At 37.0% G+C, this 23,636-nt stretch overlaps 3 protein-coding genes and 2 non-coding genes across 5 annotated transcripts; 3 read left to right on the top strand and 2 right to left on the bottom strand.

Annotated features, from left to right (window-relative positions):
• The first annotated feature begins 694 nt into the window (after nucleotides 1-694).
• On the top strand, nucleotides 695-4,082 carry LOC106385326 (sugar transporter ERD6-like 16). The gene is made up of 16 exons (XM_013825254.3): nucleotides 695-961; nucleotides 1,076-1,138; nucleotides 1,274-1,363; nucleotides 1,465-1,524; nucleotides 1,670-1,735; nucleotides 1,892-2,033; nucleotides 2,126-2,190; nucleotides 2,274-2,447; nucleotides 2,551-2,635; nucleotides 2,730-2,776; nucleotides 2,855-2,917; nucleotides 2,999-3,058; nucleotides 3,148-3,201; nucleotides 3,304-3,363; nucleotides 3,495-3,609; nucleotides 3,701-4,082. Exons 1-16 carry the CDS (start codon nucleotides 770-772, stop codon nucleotides 3,820-3,822), a joined length of 1,458 nt encoding a protein of 485 aa, XP_013680708.1. The 5' UTR covers nucleotides 695-769; the 3' UTR covers nucleotides 3,823-4,082.
• A 360-nt stretch (nucleotides 4,083-4,442) lies between these two features.
• TRNAL-UAG lies at nucleotides 4,443-4,522 on the top strand. The gene has a single exon. It is a non-coding gene; the product is annotated as a tRNA-Leu (tRNA).
• A 6,908-nt stretch (nucleotides 4,523-11,430) lies between these two features.
• On the top strand, nucleotides 11,431-17,378 carry LOC106387818. The gene is made up of 12 exons (XM_013827742.3): nucleotides 11,431-12,111; nucleotides 12,197-12,376; nucleotides 12,466-12,576; nucleotides 14,067-14,405; nucleotides 14,497-14,673; nucleotides 14,989-15,282; nucleotides 15,378-15,500; nucleotides 15,581-15,778; nucleotides 15,931-16,184; nucleotides 16,265-16,469; nucleotides 16,551-16,856; nucleotides 16,945-17,378. Exons 1-12 carry the CDS (start codon nucleotides 11,923-11,925, stop codon nucleotides 17,233-17,235), a joined length of 2,667 nt encoding a protein of 888 aa, XP_013683196.1. The 5' UTR covers nucleotides 11,431-11,922; the 3' UTR covers nucleotides 17,236-17,378.
• Nucleotides 17,379-17,405: 27 nt separating this feature from the next.
• Nucleotides 17,406-19,259, bottom strand: LOC106371848 (probable prolyl 4-hydroxylase 4). Its single transcript, XM_013811953.3, has 7 exons — nucleotides 18,992-19,259; nucleotides 18,811-18,868; nucleotides 18,603-18,707; nucleotides 18,342-18,399; nucleotides 18,083-18,258; nucleotides 17,933-18,002; nucleotides 17,406-17,856 (listed from the first exon to the last, which is right to left on the bottom strand). Exons 1-7 carry the CDS (start codon nucleotides 19,126-19,128, stop codon nucleotides 17,561-17,563), a joined length of 900 nt encoding a protein of 299 aa, XP_013667407.1. The 5' UTR covers nucleotides 19,129-19,259; the 3' UTR covers nucleotides 17,406-17,560.
• Nucleotides 19,260-21,422: 2,163 nt separating this feature from the next.
• LOC125579641 lies at nucleotides 21,423-21,529 on the bottom strand. The gene has a single exon (XR_007317701.1). It is a non-coding gene; the product is annotated as a small nucleolar RNA R71 (small nucleolar RNA).
• Between the last annotated feature and the right edge of the window lie 2,107 nt (nucleotides 21,530-23,636).

The following is a 23,636-nucleotide window of genomic DNA, read 5'->3' as shown; positions in this document are numbered from 1 at the left end:
CAATAAACACCAGCAAACCTAAGATAAGAAATACATCATATAGATGCACGTTGTCGTTATCACAATGGGTAGTTTAGACTAGTGAGACCCTCACACCCACCCACATGGTAAAAGCTATGAATATAAAATCCGAAATTATAATAACTGAACATTAAAAGTTGTATTATGAATGTATAAACAAAATTACTCTTTCCATAATTCATAAAATATTATTTTTGCTCACGAAAATAATGTTTAAGATTTGGTTTTGCTTTGTATAAGTTCATAGTCTTAGATTAATCTTACGTTTGTTATATGATAATGAATGACTTGCAAGTTACAACTTGAGATAACCATCTTTATGTGTGTTTATTCAGTGTATACAGTTTCAGATGAATCTCACAAGAAAGTAAAATCGTAGTACTATGAGATTGCATTACTTAAACGATTAAACATAATTAGTAAATTAGCAATTTGAAAGAAAAATAAAAACCCTAAATAGTAAAAAATAAAAAGGAGTGGAGATGATTGGATATGTATAGGTCAGTGACAGCTTCATCCCACATGAGAACTATGTTTGTCAGTATTAACCTCAATCATCAAATCTAATATTTCTTTATTTTATTTTGCCGCCAAGGACAAATATCTTAAATATCTTCGTTCCAACGTCTAGACTTTACTTGCATCTATTTCCTATAAATACCTATCTCACGAACCATACTCTTCACACCCCTCTCTGTTTCTTTGAACTTGCCACTCTCTCAAAGAATTATACAGAGATATAGAGAGAATGGCAGTTCCGGAAATTAAAGATGTGGAGAGGGGTGAAATAGTAAGTCGAGTGGAGGGTCTAGGGAATCCATTGTTGAAGAAGGTGGCTGATCAAGATGATGTTGAAGAGAGTGAGATTAATGAATCTTACTTCATGGTTCTCTTCAGCACTTTTGTTGCTGTCTGTGGCTCTTTTGAGTTCGGCTCTTGTGTAAGTTTTAGCCAAAAAGAGATACTCTATACCAATCCGAGGTTTCCTTAATAAGGCAAAACCTCTGTCCTAATACAAAACTAATTTCTGTAAAAAAATTATTTATTGATGAAGGTTGGATACTCAGCTCCTACTCAATCATCTATAAGACAAGACCTCAATCTCTCCCTTGCTGAGGTTTGTGTCTATACTCTGAGCCAGAGCATTTCTTCTTCTTCTTCTTCTTTTTGTCAAATAGTATATTAGTTTAATTAAGCTAAAGTGTTCTTTGTTACAAAATGAAATTATTTTTTTGTGTATGGAAATATGCAGTTCTCTATGTTTGGATCAATATTAACAATCGGTGCAATGCTTGGTGCTGTTATGAGTGGGCATATTTCAGATTTGACTGGCCGTAAAGGGGTATATATATCTTTCTCAGTCCCAAACTTAAGTGCCTAAAAATTAAAATTTCAGTGCTTATATTTATATATGTTTATACTGTATTTGGAAACGCATTTCAGGCGATGAGAACTTCAGCTTGCTTCTGCATCACTGGTTGGCTCGCTGTCTTCTTCTCAAAGGTACTTAAACTTACACATACATACGAATGTTTGCAACTTCAAAGCTACGTTATGAGATTAGTCTGGAGCTCTGTCTAATAGATCCAGTGATTGGATTTGAATAAAATCAACATTAGATTCTAATATGATGTTCAACGTGGTGCAGAGTGCTTTGTTACTCGATGTAGGAAGGTTCTTCACAGGATATGGCATTGGAGTTTTTTCTTATGTGGTAATTAACCCTTCAAATCACTTCTTTTTATCTACTAGTCAAAGACTAATTGGTCTAATTTAAAATTTTGCTATCTTTTTTGAAAAATTATGTTTTTTTTTTTTTTTGCTTAAAGTTATGTTATATTTATGAACCAATGTTTATGAAAACTCTCAGGTGCCTGTATACATTGCTGAGATATCTCCCAAGAATCTACGAGGTGCACTCACAACGCTGAACCAACTCATGATTGTGATCGGCTCATCGGTTTCTTTCTTGATCGGCTCCCTCATTTCCTGGAAAATCCTTGCCCTTACTGGTAAATCCATCAGAGTTTCTTGATAAATCCTTTAAAAAAATCTCCTTTGGAAAAATGATTATTAATATTCGTATTTTTTTGGTCTTATAAAGGGCTTGCTCCCTGCATTGTTTTGCTATTTGGCTTGTGCTTCATACCCGAGTCTCCCCGTTGGCTGGTAACTCTCTATACTAAGATTCATGATCCTATCGATATAAGCTTCTTGACATGATCTAAAATCTCTCATGCTCATGCTTTCAGGCAAAAGCAGGACGTGAGAAAGAGTTTCGCGTAGCGCTACAAAAGCTGAGAGGAAGAGATACAGATATCACAAATGAAGCTGAAGAGATTCAAGCCTCCATTCAAGCTCTTGAGATTCTTCCAAAAGCAAGAATCCAAGATCTTGTCTCCAAGAAATACAGTCGGTCTGTCATCGTAAGTGTTTAGCTCAGAACCAGGAGCACAAACTTATCAGTCTTTAACTCATATCTTTCAAAATTTTAAATGTATTATTAACTTGTGATCAAATATTCTTCAGATTGGTGTTTCCCTGATGGTATTCCAACAGTTTGTGGGAATCAACGGGATTGGATTCTACGCAAGCGAAACGTTTGTAAAAGCAGGTATATATACGATAAACCTAAATATCTTGCCTTGTCTCACAAGTCAGAACCAAACTCGTGTGTGATTCTAACGTGTCTTTTAAATAACTTGCAGGACTTTCGTCTGGTAAACTCGGAACAATTGCTATCGCTTGTGTTCAGGTCAATAATACTCTTTGCTATATTTTTCTCTATAATGATTCATATTTCAAATATTGATATGGGATGATTTTTAAATAGGTGCCAATAACTGTTCTTGGAACAGTCTTGATAGATAAATGTGGAAGAAGGCCACTTATAATGGTAAAATATTTCAATCCACAGAAATCTTTTTACGATTCGAATGTTCAACTTATATAGATATATATACAAATGTTGCTGCAGATTTCATCTGGTGGTATCTTCTTAGGATGTATACTCACAGGAACATCTTTCTTCCTCAAGGTGCATATCATTAACCATGTATTTACATTAAAATCTATTATTATTTTTAACCATAGCGCTAAATCAAAACTGTTATGTTATGGATTCAGGGACAAAGCTTGTTACTTGAATGGGTGCCTTTCTTAGCCGTGGGAGGTGTACTTGTAAGTGAAACTTAACCTAATACCAAAAACAGAACTCAAGACCAGAGTTCTTGAAATAAATATATGTGATATATAATTCATGTCTCATTTTCCACCAATCAGATCTATATAGCTGCTTTTTCCATCGGAATGGGTCCTGTTCCTTGGGTGATAATGTCTGAGGTATGTATCGTTCCTTGTTGAAAAACCGAGTCATGACTCATGACTTGTGAAGCAAGTAATAAACATAGTTATTGCTTTTATAAGAGTATAAACTAAAGTCTTGCTCTGTTTGGGGATTGAAACAAACACAGATATTTCCAATAAACGTGAAAGGAATCGCAGGAAGCTTAGTGGTACTGGTGAACTGGTCTGGTGCTTGGGCTGTTTCTTACACTTTCAACTTCCTCATGAGCTGGAGCTCTCCAGGTACACACACTCTCAAAGGTGTTTGAACCGCAAGCAACCGCATTCTAAAGGAAGCTAAACTGAGACAAAGCTATGTTTTTTGTTTGTGTAGGAACATTCTACATGTACTCTGCTTTTGCTGCGATGACGATTATCTTTGTGGCGAAGATGGTGCCTGAGACGAAAGGGAAGACACTCGAAGAGATCCAAGCTTCTATCCGAAGAGAGACATAAGCCGAAAAGATTCAATCAAAAAATTTGGGGGAATTTATCAAAAGGCTCGAGCTTCTTCGGGTGGTGTTGAGCTCAAGGGTGGAGTAGAGTAAAATAGCATGAGGGTTTTGTTTGAATGTTATGATAGTAGATTTATTTTGTTACGTCAAGGTTTCTATCAGTTAGGTTTTGATGTATGCATGGTGGGATTGGGGAATCGTGGAAAATTATAAGAAAAATTTAATAAAATGGAATGGCATAAAAAAGGACTTGTTTCGAAACTCAATAGCATTTTAAACAAAATACACTGAATCCTAGAAGAAAAATATGTAAATACCGACTTCTTAGTATAATTTAGCAACCAATTGTTAATTTAGAGATCAATTTAAACTGTTGGAAAAAAAGAGAGATCAATTTAAATTCATAAAATAGAGTTAAACTGTTAAAGTGACTCCTATATGAAGCGGTGAGATGTAGCAGACTGGCAGTAATAAAAGTGGAAGAAGGTTAAAATTTTGTAGAAGTATAAAATTTTAAATACAGGACATATTATGTAATGAAATGTTAATCTTTTCCTGATACATCATACTTTATTAGTCGGACTTCACATGAAGCCAATAATGTTATGTACTTATCATAAAGACAGTTTGGCCGAGTGGTCTAAGGCGCCAGATTTAGGCTCTGGTCCGAAAGGGCGTGGGTTCAAATCCCACAGCTGTCAAATTTTATTTATTTACATTCATTTTTTCTTTCAAAAAAAAAAAGTTATGTACTTATGTTTGAGTAGAATTTGGTAGTTTATATCTAGAGATGTCAGCCCAACCCGTGGCCCGCGGGTCCGACCCATTTAGGCCCATCACGGGGCGGGTCTGGACAAGCAATTTTTTGTCCATAAAATTGCGGGTCTCGCGGGTCCAACCCAAGCGGATTGCGGATTGCTGGATCATAACCCATCACGGGTTAGCGGGTTAGCGGGTTGACCGCATAAGAAAGTCAATTCTTCATCTTTTTTACCCGGTGCCTCGATTCAATCCGATCTGGAATTGCCATTTGTGATTTCTAGATTTTGAGCTCATGCATGTGGTAGCTTGAGTACATATAAGGGATGAATCATGGTCTTAGATATTTCAAATCTTCAGACCAGAGATATAGGCAAAGAGTCACGGAGATGTCGCTCATTCAAGCTTCTTCAATGGAGATTTATTCTTGCAATTGAGTTGAGTTTCTTGTGATCAGTGATCTGAGTTTCTAGTTTGAGGTCTAACGTTTTTCTTTTATTTTCTGGAAACAGTTAACTGTTGCTTATAACAACGATTCGTGAGTTGCAACATTGTTACTTGAACTCGTGTGAATTTTGTCTTTTTGTTTGTATTTTGTTAATGCCTACAAAATTTGTCTCTATTGCTGTTTACAGTCTCGTGTCAAGGTATATATTCCCAGTGTTGGACTTGCTGATTTCAACAAACTTAGCGCCAAACTTAGGTAATCATATGGTCTTTCACTATTTAATATGTGTTTTTTTTTTTTTTTTTTTTTTTGTAACTGAATATGTGTTTTTTCTCTGTCTTTGTTTATAGCCTTTGTGACATATATATCCACTCTAATTCATAATGTGTATGATCTTATTCTAAACTTGAGTTGTTTTTCTTTGTGTTGCTCTTCATACTGAAAATATCAAACTTTGAACTGTTACTGTACTCTACAGGCTTCACTGTATCTGTTGATATTGTTGCTTTTGGTTATGTTTCTGTTTTACTTATGTTGTCTACATAAATAATTCAAGCATTACATAAACAGATTAAGTAAAGCAATCAAAATTCTAATGGCACGAAGGTTAGCTTTTCTACACAATGCCCTTACTCGTCGGTGACCCGCGGGTCAACCCGCAAAAAATGTGAATTAGGCGGGGCGGGCTTGGACAAGAGTTCTCTGACCGCAACCCGCCGCGGGTCAACCCGCGCGGTCTGATGAGAAAACGGAACCGCTGCGGGTCTGTCCAGGTGGACGCGGGTCAACTCGTCTGACAACTCTATTTATATCTTACTTACGTATTTGCCACAACCCGTGTTTATTCAGGCCATCATGGTCAAATGTTCACATTAAGCCATTAATGTTACTAATTTAATTCGAGTAGAGTTTGATACGTTTATATCCTTGTCATCCACCATCACCTTGTCATTTTTCAAGGTTTGTTGTTTGTGTACATCTTCAGAATCGTATAGAGCTCTTCATAATGCAGTGTCGTAGAGGTTGTAAATATATGTTTTAAAACAAACATATCTTCATCAATGGCGTCTCCAACATCAACGAGTATCTGGTTCCGTATAGTGATCCTGATCACTTTAATGGTGGTTCTCTTCTATGTATGCCGCCCTCTATACTGGAAGATCTCCGCTACCATCCACGATATCCGCCACAATAACCAATACGGCAGAGAATGTACACTCTACAAGCTTCTTTTCGCCGGAGCTTAGTGAGAAATTCCTCTTTTGCTTTTCTTTGAACTAAATTCGAAATATATTTGTCGTAACTGCGTATGTTGGATCAGTAAGCACACTTTGAAGATTCGTATATCTATGATATTACAGTTCTATAGATGTTCTTATTAGGGTGACATTATTTGTTATGAAATGATAAAGAGAGCTTGAGATTTTCTGTTTGTACAAGTTTTTACTTGAAAAATGAAAACTGTCACAATTTATTGTATGAGTCTACTTGATGTGCAAGCATAATTTGATGCTTACTATGTGAGATATATATGTGATTATTTGGAATTTGTAAGAATAACATTGTTAGATCAATCAAAACAAAATTTGTGATAGTCACTTTAGAATAAATTGTTTGTTTGATGTGATCAGGTTATTTTTGTTTGATCAAACGAGCTGTAACAACACAAAAAGAAAAGAAACGAGTCCCAAAACCATTAGGAATCATATAACACGTTCCTTATTGAAATTAACTTTAGGAGTAAATCGAGAAAGATGTCTGTCTTGGAACTCATAAAATTTATTTAGACTCCAAAGACCCATACTCATACATACCATACCCATTTACGGGGTAGTCCAAGATCTCAAACATTAGGCTATGAATATCTGAGTGAATCCTTATCTTAAAGATTAGAGGAGGAATACAAATAATATAAGCACAAAATGATAGATGTTTATTAATCATTTTCGTCCTGGTGGAGACGGATTGAATTTGTTTAGTGCTATAAGCTTAAGCACTTGACTAATCAAGTAATTATTATTTCTAATTCTTTCCATTAATCAACTAAGGTCAAGACGAATCTTTTCTGATATATGCTATACACTTTCTATCAATATGGGCCAAAATCTCAAGTGGGTTTTGACCAAACTGAATCATCAAACTCCAATAAAACAAAGCACGTTACCTTTTGGTGCACACGAATAATTTTGTTTATATTTTCTCACTTTTTCTTTTTTTTTTTTCAAATATTTTCTCACTTTTTCTTCCATTTTTATTTTATATTATAAAAACTCATTAATGAATTTGTGTCCCAGAGCTTTACGACACTTGTTTTCTTTATAAAGTTTTCCTCATAAATATGATTCTAGAAGTCTACATAAGATAAGATATTTCCCTGTATATTTTGTGATATTTTAGGGAAAAAAAACTATAATGAATTTGTTTTGCCAAGATTTTACACTCATGTTAATTTTTTATCATAACCCTGATTCTAGTAGTTTACCTAATAAAATTAAGAAATCTTCCTAAATTCTTTGTAATAATATTCATCCTGTTTTTAGCAAAAAAAAATATTCATTCTGCATATATGTGGTTATATACCGGTTAATTAATGGCCAATAATTTGTACTTGCATAGTATATATGTGTTAGTTTTGCAGTTTGTTTTAATACAAATATTTTTGATAGTAAACATTTTATTAATTTCATAAAAATATTTGATTCGACAGTATGTAGCTGACCTCTAGATCACATCATTTAACTATGCAAGCCCAATATTTTTGAATATCTATATACTACATTTGAAAGGATTCTTAAACCAGAGCTTTTTTTTTTTAAACACAACTAGAAAGAGTTAGGTGCCTGCCATTAAGGCTTCACCCTTTACAAGTCCCTGTTTTGCTATAGAATCAACCACAATGTTCTTATCTTTAGAGATCCAATGGAAGAAAATAACTTCAACATGACATGAAAGTTGGAAGATATCGGACACAATGTCGTATAGTTCCATCGGCACTTCTCCACCGTTGAGGGTTCCGATAAGCTGAGAAGAGTCAGAACCCAAACAACTCTCTTATCATTAACCTCAGTTTCTTAGCATAAATTCTTAACTCATGATTTAACACTTTTTTGTTTTTTTTGTTTTTTACATTTTTTGTCTAAAAACAATTCTTATATTTCTTATTTAAGGGACGTTTTTAACTTTTCTTAGTTAAAATCTAAAAAAACTAAAAATCGTCTTTTAGCCGAAGTTAAAGAACCTCAATTAAGAGACTAGAGTTAATAATGGTCTTAGCCCCAACGCTTTACAATCTCGCAGCGCTTGTCTCATCGCCATGCCTTCTGCTACCAGTGCGGATCCCACCGTGATCTCTGCCTGGAACTTCGATATTTCATATACTCTTAATTTATCAAACTAGGAATTGGGCTAAATTAATTTGACCATTTTTATGTCAGCACCACTTTCTAGTTTGTAGTGATGCGAAGCATGCATAGATATGCCCAACTGGGCAATTTATATACCTTTTAAATCAACTATCCATTATTGAATAACGACTGAAAGAGATAATGTGGGGACCTTCCTTTCGACCTAGAAAGAGTAATTCATACAATTCAATTTATATTTAAATAGATTATGTATATTTTTCCTCAGCGAATTAAATGGTTTTGTTCTAAAATGGGATGTTAAAGTCTCGAATATTGTTATACTAAAAAATCGTCCTCGGAAAAACCCCTTCATTGATAGATAAATAGTGGAAATTCCTATTTAAGATGAATCTTCCAATTTCGACCTCTCTCTTTCTCTTTAATTTAGTTTTTTTTTTGCTACGAGTTATCTTCCTTTTTGTCACTCTCTGACTTCTTATTTATTTATAAAAGTCGAATCTTCTTCTTATATGTTGGTTTATACGCCATGAATACAGAAAACTTATACAATTTCGCTATATTTTATACAAAAACGTACAACCCTAGATATAAGCAAACATGCGTAACAATTTTATTGTAAAAGAAAAGAGTAACAATTTTATTGGCGATAAATATAATTTAAATTTAATAATCAAAGCTCGAATGTAGACCATGTTTGAAATGGTCCATATTCGATAACCTAGTGCTCGGCACGCATGGGTTTTTAATAGTCATTGTAGTCAAAGTTCATTACTGTGAAAAAAAAAGTTCATTAATGTGAATGGTCCTTCACACTGTTCACAGTTTAAAAAACTTGACTAAATCACATAGCACATAGCATGATCCATATAAAACGGGGTTTGCTAGTTTATAGTACATAGAATAAGAAGGTCAAGTGAGAACAAAATAAATAAAAAGATGGAAAAATACAATATAAGTTCAATCTTTAACTACAATTTGGTTTGGACAGACAGCCATCAAGGGATTCTCGAAATAAATAACAACCAATAAGAAGAATTGATCACGTCACGTGATCTATACGTTTGTGTTTTCCACGTGAAATATATTGAAGTCAACACTTTTATCGGGTCATAGTTGTTTTCTTTCTACAAACTACTACAGTATGTGTTGATCAAAAAAAAAAAACTACTACAGTATGTTAGAAAAAATCTAGTCAAACCAAAACCAGGTCGGGGCAATCTCTTAAACTACTAAAACACACACACAAACACATATATGCAATACACTGTAATTAAAAGTTTCACTAATCTCTTAATCACAAGTTGTAACTTTTTTATTCTTGTTTGCTGTCAACATCTTTAATGACGGATCCACACCGTTTCCTTCGACTTAAGAGAGAATATCTAGAAAAGGAATGCGATCACCCCAGTTGCTTAATCAAAAATTTGTAAAGTGATTCCCTATCTCTTTGTAACAAAATCAATTCACATCTCTAGAAAGTAAATGTTTTTATTTTGGTTGGTGGGGAGGGGAAGAAATTGTGCACCACAAATCGAAATACATTATCAAACTTTTTTGTTCCCACTGTTATTGAACTTAAAAACAAAAACAAAGCTGTCATCTGTCCAACGATATTAAGTATCTTTAACCCTTCTATCTGTCGGCTGCAATAGGCATGTCTGAGATTCATATTTGATGCCAAAAACGTATATAAAATTTAATTGTTTGAGAAAATGTTGAACGTTATGATGAATTCATGCTATGAAATAATTTCTTCAAGTGGAAATTAAATTTGAATTCATGCCACAATAGTACTATATATATTTATACATCGAAAATGTTTGCAGATGTTTATTTTAAAGAGTTTTGTCTCGATTTGTAAATTAACCACGGCCAGCTAAGAAATATATAATACAAACATGTTTCCCACGTATCTATAACTCAAATTTTTATAAGCTATAAATATATACACACATGTTTACATCCTTTATAAGTACATATTTATTTACACATCGAAAATGTCTACGGATGTTCATTTTAATTTTTTGTCTCGCTTAATTCGTTAATTAATCACGGCCAGCTAAGAATTATATAATGTAAACATGTTTCCCACGTCTCTATAAAAAGACTTTATAATCTATGAAGGGATATATACACACATATTTAGGATATACGCGCACATATGTATGTTTACATGTGTCCATCTAGTTGTCGCTAGTATAAACCTTTTCTAAAACCGGTTATGTCAATTAAAATACATTTCAATATCTTAAGCAGGCCTGAAAATAATGAACCAAAAAAACGAACCAGAACCAAACCGAAAATCAAAACTGAAACCAGATGGAAACTCTTAAATACCCAAATGGTTTTTGTATTTCTATATCGGAAATAACTGAACCGGAAATAAAATGAATACCTGAATATATAAAAAATATTAGTTATATAAAAATATATATAATATAACTAAATATATATTTATAATTTAAAAATATTAAAAATATCCAAAAATGTATGAAAAAACTAAATTATTATAAATTATCCGAACTATCCGAAAGTATCTAAATATGTATTCATTCAAAATATCCTAAGTAATCCAAAATATCAAAGATTTTCATCCGAGTCATCCTAATTAATTGATATTCTAATCCAAAAACTGATATTTAATCTGAATTATCTGAAATAATCAACCGGAACGAAATTAAATTAGAACCATTTTTTGATATTTTCGGTTTTTTGTTTTACTATTTAATCGAACCTGAAACTATCCAAACCAAATCCTAACTGGAAATAAGCCATGTAGTCAATGGATTCTCTAGTCTTTTACCAAACATGAAATACTTGAATAAAAACCGAACCGATACCGAAATGTCCATGCCTAATCTTAAGGGAACGTTGAAGACGCATTGTAAAGGAAGTTGACTAATTAGTTTTCCGTATTTTAAAAGTTACAATTCCTGATTTAGATGCTAATAACCTTTTGAATATCGATTCTCGTCCCTCCTTGCCAACTCTCTCTCTCTCTCTCTCTCTCTCTCTCTCTCTCTCTCTCTCCTTTTTCTTGTGGCCTCTCTCTCTCTGCATCTGCACGGCTGTATATCTTTTTTCTTTTTCTTTCCTTTTTGTTTTTTTTAGCCAGACTTATCATACAATGTTAATATAAGCCAAGTATTTTTGAGCTCTTACTCTGCTCATAAGAAACAAAGTTCTGAAGAAGAAGAAGACGTTAAAAAGAAAACTCTGAAGACACCTTAGAAATCTTATCTTTTGCATTTTTGGGTTTTCTTTACCTTCTCCATTTTGTTTAAACAGAACAAAGGCTTGATGTAACAGTCTCCTTTGAGCTGATTCCTCATAGTACTATCCACATACAACGGAACCAACTTTCTCATTCTTATTACCTTTTCTTGATCTGATATCTTTTTAGGTCTCGCCCATTTGGAGAAACAGGTGTTGGGTTTGTTTTAGATTTAAACAAGAAAGAGATTTCTCAACTTTCATTCATCTTCATCCTCTGTTTCATTCATCTTTGTGCTTCTTCTTCTTCTAAAAGATGTTGATGAGTCCACCAACTTGCAAGAGTTTATGGTTCTTCCTCATCATCGTCGGATTCTTAGGACAAAATCTTCACTGTGTTCTGTCTAGCCCACACCGTATTCTAGTGGACACAGATGTCGACACAGACGATCTATTTGGTCTACTCTACCTCTTGAAACTAAACAAATCAGAATTCGATCTCGTCGTAAGACTTTTTTTTTATCAGTCATCTCTATGTTCTCTCAACTTTCTTTTCTTTTTATTAATAATTGCTCTGTTTTTTGTAACAGGGGATTACAGTAAGTGCAAATGCGTGGACGAACGCAGGTCACGGAGTGAATCAAGTGTACGACTTATTGCACATGATGGGTCGTGACGATGTCGCCGTAGGTGTCGGCGGTGAGGGTGCGATTCTTGACGATGGTACTATTCTCTCCGACGTCGGTGGTTATTTTCCGATTATCGAACAGGTTCTCTTCTTCCTCGTCTTCTTGTTAATATATTTTGTTGATTTTTCTTTGTATTAATTTGGTTTAAAAATGTAAAACGTGTGTGTTAGGGGATGACAACAACAGGAAAATGTAGATACAGACAAGCAGTTCCTAAAGGCTCCGGAGGCCTACTCGACATTGATTCCAATTATGGTTTTCGTAAACAGTTTCTTCCTCAGGTAATTAACATTTGTAGAAATAGACACTTTCTTCACGGTTCAAAAAACAAACCCTAGCTATATATCAAATATAACTCTCTTTTTGGGACAAACGTCCAAAAATATTCGAACTTATTAAAACTTTCCTATTTCATTTTCTAAGAGATAATTCTTTTATGAAAAATAAATAATATCTTTGGTGCTTTAATTTTAGAGATAAAGAAGTATATGACAATCTCTAAATAACTTAAATCTCTCTTTTTGGGCAGAATATAAATAATCAACAATAAAAAAATAACTCTGAAATAATAATATTTTGACCGCATCATCTACAAGACCATCACTTCTATATCTATTTCTATATATTATTTTAAAATAGAAAATTGTATTAAAAATACATATATTAGAGCAAATTAATTTCTATAACAGATTTTTATTTTATTTTAAAATAAAATATAGAAATATATATAAAGTTGAGTTGGAGATCTTTATTAAAAAAGGTGAGTTGGAGATGATTTAAATATACTGATCATAATACCATATACTAAATAATAGTGTTGGTTTGGTTTATCTAGAAAACTATAATAGCGTGAGTTATATACTCCACATCCTATCGCATCGCACCAACTAAGTTACTTTAGTCGTAACCACCATTTAGAAATCTTATAAATTGTCAAACTTTGTGGAGGGTGTTGTTGTTGTGACACTTGTGTTGGTATCTCTCGGACGCCACACGTCGGTAGAATCATAGTAATATCGTGTGGTTCGTATAGAAGTAATCTGACTTTTACATCTGTCGGCTCCTAATTGATTCAAGCCTGGCAGTAAATATATCATAGTATATAGTTATAGGGTTACAGGGTCGGCAGATCCGATCCATAGAAGGAGCCATGTTTCTGACTTTAGATATAAATCGCCAAAATTTTAATAAATACAGTTTTAATACTTTAATAATGTGAATTGAATTGGCACATTTTTCATTTATCTAATCCGATTATGTTGTTTTGTTATCTTTTTCATAAGAAAATAGTTTCATATATGTCTTATACAAGAGTAAATAGTTAGCGATCTTTGTATATTCTTATTATATGATTTATATTTAAAAAAATTCCATTGAAAACCTCTGTACATAGTCTTATTAAAATACAACAAAACAAATAAAAATCTAACAAATAATTTTAAATCTTTTACAACAACAAAATAAAAACACATAATCTTAAGCAGAGCCGGCCTTGAACAGAAGCAGGTGAAGCAAGTGCTTCCGGCCGCATTCTATTAAGTATTAATTCAGCCGCATTTTTGTCAAAAGTCTCTTTAGCATACTTGGTAAACTCACTGTTACAACCGCGATGAGGTCATGAGTTCGAACCCAGTCGGCCACATAATTATTTTTGGCTTCTAGCCTCCACATATCTAGGACCGGCTCTGATCTTAAGAAACAGGAGGACGTTTCATGTTTAAAAAAAAATATTCTTGTGGGTTCACTTGGTTATGTCTTTGTTGGGAAACAGGGGAACAGAAGATACACTCCTATCCGGCAACCAACGGCACAGAAAGTAATCATCGACAAAGTTTCCGAAGGTCCAATCACAGTGATCCTCATCGGTTCTCACACGAATTTCGCTCTCTTCTTGATGTCAAACCCTCACCTTAAACACAACATCCAACACATTTACGTCATGGGCGGTGGTGTACGGTCTCGAAATCCCACCGGATGCTGTCCGGCGAATTCCACGGCTGAAGAATGTCAACCTCGACAATGTGGAAACCGTGGGAACTTGTTCACTGACTATACAAGTAATCCTTACGCAGAGTTCAACATGTTCCTTGATCCTTTCGCTGCTTATCAGGTTCATTCTTGTCCTTTTTCATTCTTCAATATATATGAAGCGCAAAGCAATAACCCTTAGTTGTTAGTAATCAAGAAAACAAATATTACAGGTGTTTCACTCAGGTGTTCCAGTGACTCTTGTTCCTCTAGATGCAACTAACACAATACCTATCAACAAGCAATTTTTTGAGACATTTGAAAACAACCAGAGGACATATGAAGCTCAATATGTTTTCTTATCTTTGAAAATTGCTAGAGACACTTGGTTCGACGCTGAGTTTTACCAGGTATGTATGGAGTCCATTTCTCAAACGAAAATGCTGTAGAGAAGGGTTTTCTGTAACATTAAATATTGTTATTTAAACTATTTTTAGGATTTTTCACTACTGGTTTCAGTATATATGGTACAGTTGTTAGTAATATAACTAAAACAAATTTAGTCAGTAATCTACCAAAATAAGTTTCTAAGGTTTGCAATTATCCAACATAAATTTGTTCATCTCAAATGTTTTCTAAATTTTATTATTTCATTATTCCATCATCTCAATATATAATCATTGACATCTAACATATGAGACTATCACCATTGTGAAATTCTCCAGAGCTACTTCATGTGGGATTCTTTTACGGCTGGTGTTGCAGTCTCAATCATGAGAAACTCCGTTAAAAATAACAACACCAATGGTGAGAATGATTTTGCGGAGATGGAGTATATGAACATAACCGTTGTTACTTCAAACAAACCTTATGGAAAATCCGATGGCTCAAATCCTTTCTTTGATAAAAGAAAAACTCCAAAGTTTAACCTAACCGTTGGAGGAGTTCACAGTGGTCATGTTCAAAATGGTTTGCGTGATCCAATCTGCATACCTAAAAGTGGAAAAGGAAGGTGTAAGGTTTGTGTGTTCCTTCACTCACCTTCTTGACTCTGTTTTGGTTTCATTTGAGGAAAAAAATACATTTTAATCCTTTTTATGGTTAATATTATTAGGATGGTTATACACAAGAGACTTCTGGACCTGATTCAGTTCGTGTTCTGGTCGCAAAACGAGCTAAACCGAACATAAACACTGAAAGCAAACTTGACAGAGAGTTCTATGTTGATTTCCTGGAAGTAAGTTTTCATATTCTTAATCCAAAGGTTACATATTAGGTATGCAGAATGGATCACAGAGTTGCTTACATAATAAACAGGTTTTGAATAAACCTGGAGAGACAGGGAGGTTTAACTTTTCATCTCAGTTTCCATACTACAAAGAAGAATTGCTTAAACCAGATCTTAGCAAAACACAGCTTGGTAAGCCTGTCGTTTTCGATATGGACATGAGCGCCGGAGATTTCCTCTCTCTCTTCTATCTCCTCAAAGTTCCGGTGGAGAAAATCGATTTGAAGGTATCTACAGTCCAAGATAGGACTCTTTCTTGTCACACAAGTAACTAGATAAAGTTTACATAAGAACACCATGTTACTCATGTTTAGTAATTACCCATGTTGTTGTCTTCAGTATCTTAACAGTTAACACCTAATTTCTCTTGACTGGCCAGGCCATTATTGTGAGCCCAACCGGTTGGGCTAATGCAGCAACAATCGATGTGGTCTACGATCTCCTTCACATGATGGGTCGTGACGACATTCCAGTTGGTATGGGAGACTTGCTAGCATTAAACCAATCTGACCCCATCTTCCCACCGGTTGGAGATTGCAAGTATGTCAAGGCTATTCCTCAAGGCTGTGGTGGGTTTCTTGATTCCGACACTCTTTATGGTTTTGCTCGTGACCTCCCGAGAAGCCCTCGCAGGTAGAAACCAACACCTAACAATGTATTAATATATATTAATATAACTCTTTGATAAATATGTAACATATTCATGCATGCAGATACACTGCGGAGAACTCCATGGTCGATGGAGCTCCTAGGGACACTGATCGGCCTGAACTTAGACAACCTCTTGCACTTGAAGTTTGGCAGAACGTGGCCAAAACTATAAATGGAGCGTCTAAGATCACTGTACTAACCAATGGACCATTGACTAGCTTGGCTAAGATAATCTCATCTGATAAAAACTCATCCTCACTAATCAAGGCAAGAACATTCTGTTACCTTTTCTAACTAATTTCATCAAGTTCCGAGCTTAACGGAATTGGCTTCTTATGAAAATTGTAGGAGGTTTATATCATGGGAGGACACGTTAACCGTGAGAAACCAGACAAAGGGAACATATTCACGGTTCCTAAGAACGCATACGCTGAGTTCAATATGTTTCTTGATCCTTTAGCAGCTAAGACGGTTCTTGAATCCGGTCTAAACATCACACTCATCCCTCTAGCAACCCAACGCAAGCTGAGCTCTTTCCAAACAATGCTTGATAGACTCTACTCCTCGGCGAAAACACCGGAAAGTCTGTTTGTGAAACGTCTGCTTGCTAGATTACAAGCGCTTCATCACAAACACAGAAGATACTCGCATGTGGTAAAGCCTCCTCTCTTGTCATTCTGTTTCATCTTTAAGATACAAAAGATTTTGGCTAGCTGAGCTCATCAAAATGTGTGTATTGCAGGACATGTTCTTAGGGGAAGTTCTTGGAGCGGTTTACTTGGGAGAGGATCACGCTTCACTGAAGCCGAGACTGAGAGATGAGCAAATTAAAGTGATCGCTGAAGGCGATGAGTCGAAAGATGGTCAGGTATTGATCGATAATCTGCGTGGAAGACAAGTAAAGATACTTGAAAGAGTAGATGTGAGAGGCTGCTACGAGAGTTTTGCTTCTAGACTCGCTGATAAGAACCAGTCTGCGGTTATAGGAAGCTTTGAAGAACAAAGGAAGAAATGGAACACACCACCAAGTTGAGAAGAACAACACAAAAGATACATACCCGGTTAACCGGTCAGAGATTTGATTGAATTTTTATTCCAGAAGCTGTTTAGAAACTTCAACGCTTGATTTCAAATAAACTCCATTGTTAGTATACAAAGCTCTTTTATGGATTACAATTATAAAATGTGTCTATAACTAATGAATTTAAGAACAAAAGATGTTCATTATAACAACTCTACAAGACTCTTTCATCAACAGTTTTAGTTTTACAAAACTCCAGTTAAATAACAACTCTACAAGAGACAACAACAAAGAGTTTTGATGGCACATAACAAGAAGAAGAAAGAGGAGGGTAAGTCTAACAAGCCTTACAGCTGCGCCTGCAATAGCCAGGAAGCTCAGCAGTACCAACCATGTACTCTGGGTTCTTTGTGCATTCCCCAAGCACTGCCCATCTCTCACAGCTCTCGTTCATATCCGTGCAGTTACCACCCGGTGTCACGATCTTGTCGAATGAGTCCACGTGGATCCACTTGGTGGCAGACCATTTCTCTCCTTCAATTACTGGACATCCACCGTGGAGGCTCAACGGATCAGGGATTGCGTCAGGGTGGAGGTTGAAGAACAACAACGCATCCCCTTTCCTTGGTTTCACTGACAAACACACACAAAAGTAGTAAGATTGTTACATCTTTTACTATTCTAGGAAAACTATGGTTTAGTTACTCACCAGCGATTCCTTTCTTGGCACAATCAGAAAGGTCGTCTTTGTTTTCAGTTAGTACTCGGCGAGAAGGTATCTACACAAAAAGACATCAGATCTTTGTAGTGAGAGAAGGGAGATCATTTACAGTAATCAACTGATAGGTGATGCACAAACCTCTGCATTGGGGAAGACGGTTTCTCCACCTCTTGTGACATTGGATAGATACATGAGAACTGTTGCAATGCGGTGTCCACCCCGGACAATGTTGACTTTGTCATGAAAGTAGTCAAAGTGAGCATCGTATTTTTGACCGTGCTCGTATCTCAATACCTGCATGTCTTCCCCGTTTTCTAGTAACCACAGAAACCAAACGACTTAAAATGAAAATATGATGTCAAGATTTTGAAATAATCTTAGTTAGCAATTCTTGAACCTTTAGGAAGAAATGTCCAAGTGGAGATCTTGTCTTCTATACCGGAAACAATTGGATCCTGTGATCACAACAATACTAAAAGATCAATCTTCCAACTACCAAAATCCATCATTCAAATGATATGAACAAAGTAACCGAAAATCAAATAAAGAATCACATTAAAGGTTATAACAACATTATGTTAGGTTCTAATCAACCGGACATTAGAGAAAAGATCTGTCATTTGGAGGATCAATGCAAACACAGAGAGCAAAGTTGAACCTTTGCTTTGGGGATAAAGGTGCCAGAGCTGGTCCGAACCTCGCTGAATTTGCTCTCCCCACTATCATTATCAGCCACAGCAGATCTCTTCAGGCTCGCCTTTGCCTTTTTTTTTCTCCCCACAAATCGAAAGTCTTTAGAATCTTTAACTAGAAAAGAAAAGAGAAGTTTCCAAAATTAAGCAATGAATGAAACGAAGGAAACTCACAAGGGAGACCATATGATCACATTCCAATTCCGTGAGGAACCCTTCGTATACAAACGCCCTGAAACAAGAAAATAAATAAACAAGACAAAGCCATAGACTTTTAAAACATCTAAAAGGTTTCAGCTTTCTCAAAATCACTTGAGGATTTTTTGCGATAGAGAGAGAGAGAGAGAGAGCAAACCTGGGTTTGGAGGAAACCTGCTTGACTTTGGAAGGATTAATAATGGCGGTAGGAGAGCTAGTTAAGGAATTGGTGCATTGAAGCAGGACGGATAAGATGGCTAAGAACGATAACATTCCACGGCGAGACATCGACATCGTAGTGGATCGGATCTAGATGTACGAGAGAGAGAGAGAGAGAGTCGGTGGAAGGAAAGAGATGTGAAAGACGGAACTACAAGAAGGAAAAAAAAAGTTTTTTTTTTCTCGGGGGAAATGTCGACACGGTGGTGACAAGTTTACGCTCTGCCTAAGACCAGATAACGACAAAACGGTTTTTTTGAGAATGTTTGTCCGAACCGTAATGTACCGGATGGTAGTCCAACTCTTAATTAGTTAGATCGTATGAAAAAGCATAGTAACATATGAGTTGATTTAGTTGTATTCAGAATAACCAATCAGATCTGTAGTTTTGTTGTATTTGAATTTTTTGGATGCAACATCTTTCGAATTTCATGTTATATATATTTTAGTAATAAACAAAATTTTTTTTTTTTATTTCTTAATCATCACTATAAAAACGATGCATGTGATATATGGTGTTTTTCACATCATTGTATAGGTGTTTTTGTATTGATTCGAGTCCATAATCCGAGTCAGTCTAGTCCTTTTTGATCTTTTACAGGTCTGGAGTTGGTAGAAGAATGAAGAGAGCGTGCTTGAAGAGAAGCTGTCCTTTTTGGAGCATTTTGCGGAGAACACTCAAGACGAACAGTCCCGAGACTGTTCTCAAGCAGAACAAGCAGACGGAGTGATCCCGAGGTTGTTCCCGACAAATAAGGAAGCTTCTATTTTCGGGAATTAAGGCCTTGTTGCCCTAATTTCTTCTCTACCTATTGGCGCCTCCATATAAAGACGCCACCTATCCTATTTTATTTTCTTACGCGAGTTTTTACAAGAGAACTATTAGCTTTTGCGATCTGCGACTTGTAAGGGAGAAGAATCCATTCTCTCATAGAGAAGACCTTCTGAACCCTTGTTTACTACTCTATTGATTATGCAATTTCATTCAGTATCTATGTGTTTGATTGCTTGCATCATGATTGAGTAGTGATCCAGCTCGCCTAGGGTTTTTAGGGTGTTGAAATATGAGCTAAACATAGATAAGCTATTCTTGATTATTCTTCATCCATACTATTCTTAAGGCTTCCATTAATCTGATCACTTGATGTTAGATCCTAAGTTTATCACCTAGCTAACCGCTTAGGAGATAGCTTGACACGTATTGAATGAGCTTAGTATCCCTAATCAGCGAAAGTAGATATTAGGGTAGTAAGTGAACTGATCGGACCTGACCTCTAAGGCTTGCAGTCGTTTCTCATCTCAACGACAGTTAGATGATGGGATCGACCAGCAAAGAGATCACCACCACGACAGTGGGGTGTTCCAGCTGAGTGATCCGAGTTCTAGAAAGTACTGCACCGCGCTTGAATAATTGTTTGGCTCTCGCTCAGCACCCAATGAAATACCCTAGGCTAGCCGCTTGTTAAATTGAATCAATCTCTAGTTTACTTGTTTTCCGCGTCACCAATTGAATTAAAAACCATTTTCTTCTTAGCTTGATATTGAAATTTATAAGAGTAAAGTGTAGACTGGTCCTCTGGATTGAATCTAAAGTACTATAATCACAACTGTTAACTTGGCAGTAGCAAAGATTCATATTTAGTGTATCAAGTTTTGGCGCCGTTGCCGGGGACCAGATTTTTTTTACCTCTACTTTTCGGTTTCATTTTAAGTCTAAGATATCTAACTCGCCTCTGTTTCTTTGTCACAGCTAATGATCCAGGTGCATGACCAGTAGACATACTCGGAGCAACGCACAAGGACCATTACATCAGCTCACTAACGAAGAACTAGCGAGATTAGAACGTCAGAACCGTCAACTGCCTAGACCTACAAGCACTAACATGGGCGATCATCAGGATGATCTTACTGCTGCGTTTGCACTCATGCAACAACAGATGCAGCAGATGCAGCAAACTATCCAAGCGAACGCTGCAAACCAACGGAATGCACCGGGGGAAGTTGATCAGATTGGCCAGAGGAATCTCTTGCGTAATCTACCTGCTACGCGATCCGCCATCAACCCTCCACCTTGCACTAGACAAGACTTTGAGATCAAGCCCGCCTTGATAGGTCTGGTGCAGAGGAAGATCTTCAACGGACTTCCTGCAGAAATACCGATGGACCACATTGAAAACTTTGAGAAGATGTGTGGGTTCACTAAAGCGAATGGGGTACCACCAGATTACATCAAGTGTACTTTGTTCCCTTTCTCTCTCGATGGGAAGGCTGCTCGCTGGCTAGATTCCCTACCAACTGGATCGCTCACCACATGGGAACAAGTCAGATCCGCTTTCTTGAGCCACTTCTACACGAAATCAAAGACGGCAGCTCTGAGACAGAAGATCGCCACCTTTAAACAGCTGGTAGATGAGCCGTTCTGCGACGCATGGGAGCGATTCAACGTCTACCGCAGAGAGTGCCCACATCACGGTTTTGAAGAAGATTATCTACTCGGAGTTTTCTACGATGGAGTAGGTTGGGAGTACAGGAATGCTTTAAACTCAGCCAGTAACGGAGATTTCATGACCCAATCCACTCAAGGCGCTTTCGCGCTAATTGAGAACATGGCCTCAAGCTCAGCTGACAGCAACCGAGAGACTGATCGCACCCAAAAGGTGAACAGCATCGACAATAACAAAATAGATGAGCTCTTTGCCAAGGTCGATCAGCTGATCAAGAGTAATCAGAACCATGTCTTCATCATGGAAGAGTCTCCTCAGGATAAAGGAACCACAGACACTACATCAGAAGCGGACCAGGCGACTGAGGACCACCATGAGGTTAGCTATGTGAATGGGCAAGGATGGCAGTTTAAGAACTATCACCCGAACCCTAACGTGAGGAACAACCCCCACCTGTTCAACAACCCTAAACCCGATGGTAATGCAGAAAATGCTCAAGGCAATCAGGTTCAGAACAGTGGCTACCAACGGGGGTATGGAAATCAAGGAAGAACCTTTGTCCTCAGCCCAGCTCAGAATACTCAGTTCCACAACCAGAAACAACCGACTAACCAGCAGCCTGCACAGCCTGCTCAAACTGCTCCACAAGACGAGATGAAGAGTCTTGCCAATATGATGAGCCAGCTGCTCCAAGGACAACAGATTCAGGGAAAAGCACTGAATCAGGTCACAAACGACATCAATACCCGAATGAATCACATGTTCAATGACCTGAGTGCCAAATATGATAATGTCTCGAGCCATATGAGGCAGATGGATATTCAGATTGCTCAGACTGCTGAGAGTGTGAAGAGACAGCAAGGCACTCTTCCTGGAAAAACAGATAAAAATCCCAAGGAGTGTAATGCAGTCGCGCTTAGGAGTGGGAAGAAGTTAACTGATCTGGCACCCAAGAGATTCACAACAGCTGAAAAGGGGAAGCAGAAAGAATCAGAACAGCCACCTGTAACCGCACCAGCAGACGAGGAAGAAGCAGAGCTTCCTGTTAAACATGCTCCGACCACTACAGAGCAGCCAACTGTGGTTGTTCGCCCAGCGGCAGAACCTGTTCCCACCCGTGACTATGTGCCAAAGGTTCCGTACCCTGTTCCTGCTAAGGCCACACGCAAAGACAAGGAGGAGATGAAATGTAGGAAGATGCTGGAAGACTTAACAGTCAGACTCCCTCTCATGAGTGCAATCCAGATGATGCCATCCATGAGTAGCTTTGTGAAAGGACTAATTTCTGGAAAGATAACCGATGACAGTGAGTTCATGGTAGTCTCTAAAGAGTGCAGCGCTGTTCTCCAGAACAAAAGGATCAAGAAGCTAGGTGATCCTGGAAAATTTGTCCTATCCATCCAAATAGGGAGAACAGTCTTCTCGTGTTCGCTAGTCGATCTGGGATCAAGCATCAACCTCATGCCGTACTCTGTGGCTAAGCGCCTAGGATTCACAGATTTCAAACCTACCAGGATGTCCCTAGTGTTTGCTGATCGATCAGTGAAATCTCCAGTCGGAATTATCGAGGATATCCAGGTTCTGGTTGGGAACACACTTGTCCCTGCCGATTTCGTTGTTCTGGAACTTGAGGAAGAATCAAAGGATCCTCTGATCCTAGGCAGACCATTCCTATGCACTGTCGGAGCGATCATAGATGTGCGACAAGGAAAAATCGATCTCCACCTAGGAGACATTGTGATGAGGTTCGAGATGAATCAGATGCTCAAGAAACCTATGCTAGATGGACAAACCTTCACTGTCCAAGAGGAGGGTGATCCGCTGGAACCGAGTGATCAGATGATTGAGGAGATCCTAATAGATGATCCGCTGGAACTAGCTCTGACTAGAGCTGAAGCAGAACAGAATGTCCAGAACATCGACGCTGATGGGTACGCCAAGATGTTGGATTCCGCCAGAACCATGGAAAGATTAGTGGCATATCTTAGTCTGGGGGAGAAACTTGCCTCAGACTCATCGAGCTCGCCTGTTCCACCAAGTAGGAACAATGACCCGTGGAGTGAATCCAAAGCTCCAAAAGTCGAGCTCAAAACACTCCCTAAGGGGCTCAGGTACGCATTTCTTGGACAAAATTCTACA

Source organism: Brassica napus, chromosome A10 (genome assembly GCF_020379485.1).
Source record: "Brassica napus cultivar Da-Ae chromosome A10, Da-Ae, whole genome shotgun sequence".
NCBI lineage: Eukaryota > Viridiplantae > Streptophyta > Magnoliopsida > Brassicales > Brassicaceae > Brassica > Brassica napus.
The sequence above is the reverse complement of the archived record's forward strand: the minus strand, read 5'-3'. Positions and strand labels throughout refer to the sequence as shown.